Source organism: Charadrius vociferus, unplaced genomic scaffold (genome assembly GCF_000708025.1).
Source record: "Charadrius vociferus isolate BGI_N301 unplaced genomic scaffold, ASM70802v2 scaffold1412, whole genome shotgun sequence".
Lineage (NCBI taxonomy): Eukaryota > Metazoa > Chordata > Aves > Charadriiformes > Charadriidae > Charadrius > Charadrius vociferus.
In genome coordinates, this window is record NW_009647053.1 from 5,233 (window position 1) to 6,431 (window position 1,199).

Sequence of the window (1,199 nt, forward strand, 5' to 3'; positions counted from 1 at the left end):
CCCGAGGGGTGGCTGCCGGGCCTCCCCAGCCCCCCTCCCCAGCCTGGCCGCCTTTCCCTGGCGGAGCAGCCCGTCCTGCACGGCTGCTCCTTCCTTCCCTGGGGCAGTCATGGTCCAGTCTGGCCCCCCGCTTGCCACTGGGTCTCCTTGAGTTTGGTGAAGGCATCTTCCATCAAGGCAGGCAGCTGGTCGTGGTGGGGTGAAGCCTTTTGGGGTGCCGCTTCCTCCAGTGCAGGCAGTTCTAGCTCCTGGAGGTCCTGCCAGTGCCTGCTCTTGGGTTTGCTGCTCCGTGTGCTGTTTTCTGCTGCTGGGGGTGCTTGCCTGCCGTTCGTCGGATGTGGTGGGGACGCTGGTCCAGATGGGTGGCAGGACAGGGACTGGAAGCCCGGGCCAGGGCTGTGGGGAGCACTGAGCCAGGCTCCAGGCTGCTGAGCAGCTCCCGCCACTGGGAGCTTCTAGGAGAGCTGGTGCCTGTCCTGACCCTCCTCTGCTCTCTTCTAGATGGGTCCTTCCACAAGCACGTTATCTGCAAGGTCAGTGTCCTCCACCACTGCGGTCCCCCATCGGGGCTGGCACCCAGCGAGCCTCCTGACTGGTGCCGGTGGGAGAGCTGGGGGGGAGTCAGGACACCCGCAGAGCTTGCCGGCCCCAGGGTGTCCGGGTGGCAGGATGGAGCCGTGCTCCCAAACCCGGGCGTCCCCATCTCTCGGGATGTGGATGGTGTCACCGCAGGGCTGCGACTGATGTCTCTGTCCGTTGGCCTCCAGGTGCAGTGTGTTGCCACGCTCCAGGTGGGCTCCGTCCAGGCAGGGAACGCCTCCGAATGCGGCCAGTGCTTCAGCCTCTCCTGGATGCCATCCAAGCCCCATCATCACCTCGCAGCCGGTTTTTATGACGGTGAGTCCCCCGCCTGCGCAAGAGCCCTCGCCCTGCCGCAGGCAGACACACACGGAGCTTTGTGCTCCTTCAGCCGCAGCCGGGGGCAGGGAATGGGGGGACAAGTGGCAGACACCGTGCAGGAACCTCTGCCCATCCCTGGGGCAGGGGGAAGGCTTACTGTGGGCTGGCCACAGGCCACCTCGCATACCCGTCGGCTCCAGGAACGTGGCTCTGGCTTAATCCGCATCTGTCTGACTTGCCTGCGTGCGAGTTCGCACCTGGCTTCAGGCAACGCGCAGCCCTGTGCAGAGCTGCGCCGT

At 65.9% G+C, this 1,199-nt stretch overlaps 1 protein-coding gene across 1 annotated transcript in view; it reads left to right on the forward strand.

Annotated features, from left to right (window-relative positions):
* GTF3C2 (general transcription factor IIIC, polypeptide 2, beta 110kDa) overlaps positions 1-1,199 on the forward strand; it is a gene marked incomplete at its 5' end in the record, with an annotated part of 17,266 nt that overhangs the window by 4,366 nt on the left and 11,701 nt on the right. The window contains one exon of the mRNA XM_009895772.1: positions 768-897. Coding sequence (XP_009894074.1) covers positions 768-897 — 130 coding nt within the window. The remainder of the gene's footprint in view (positions 1-767; positions 898-1,199) is intronic.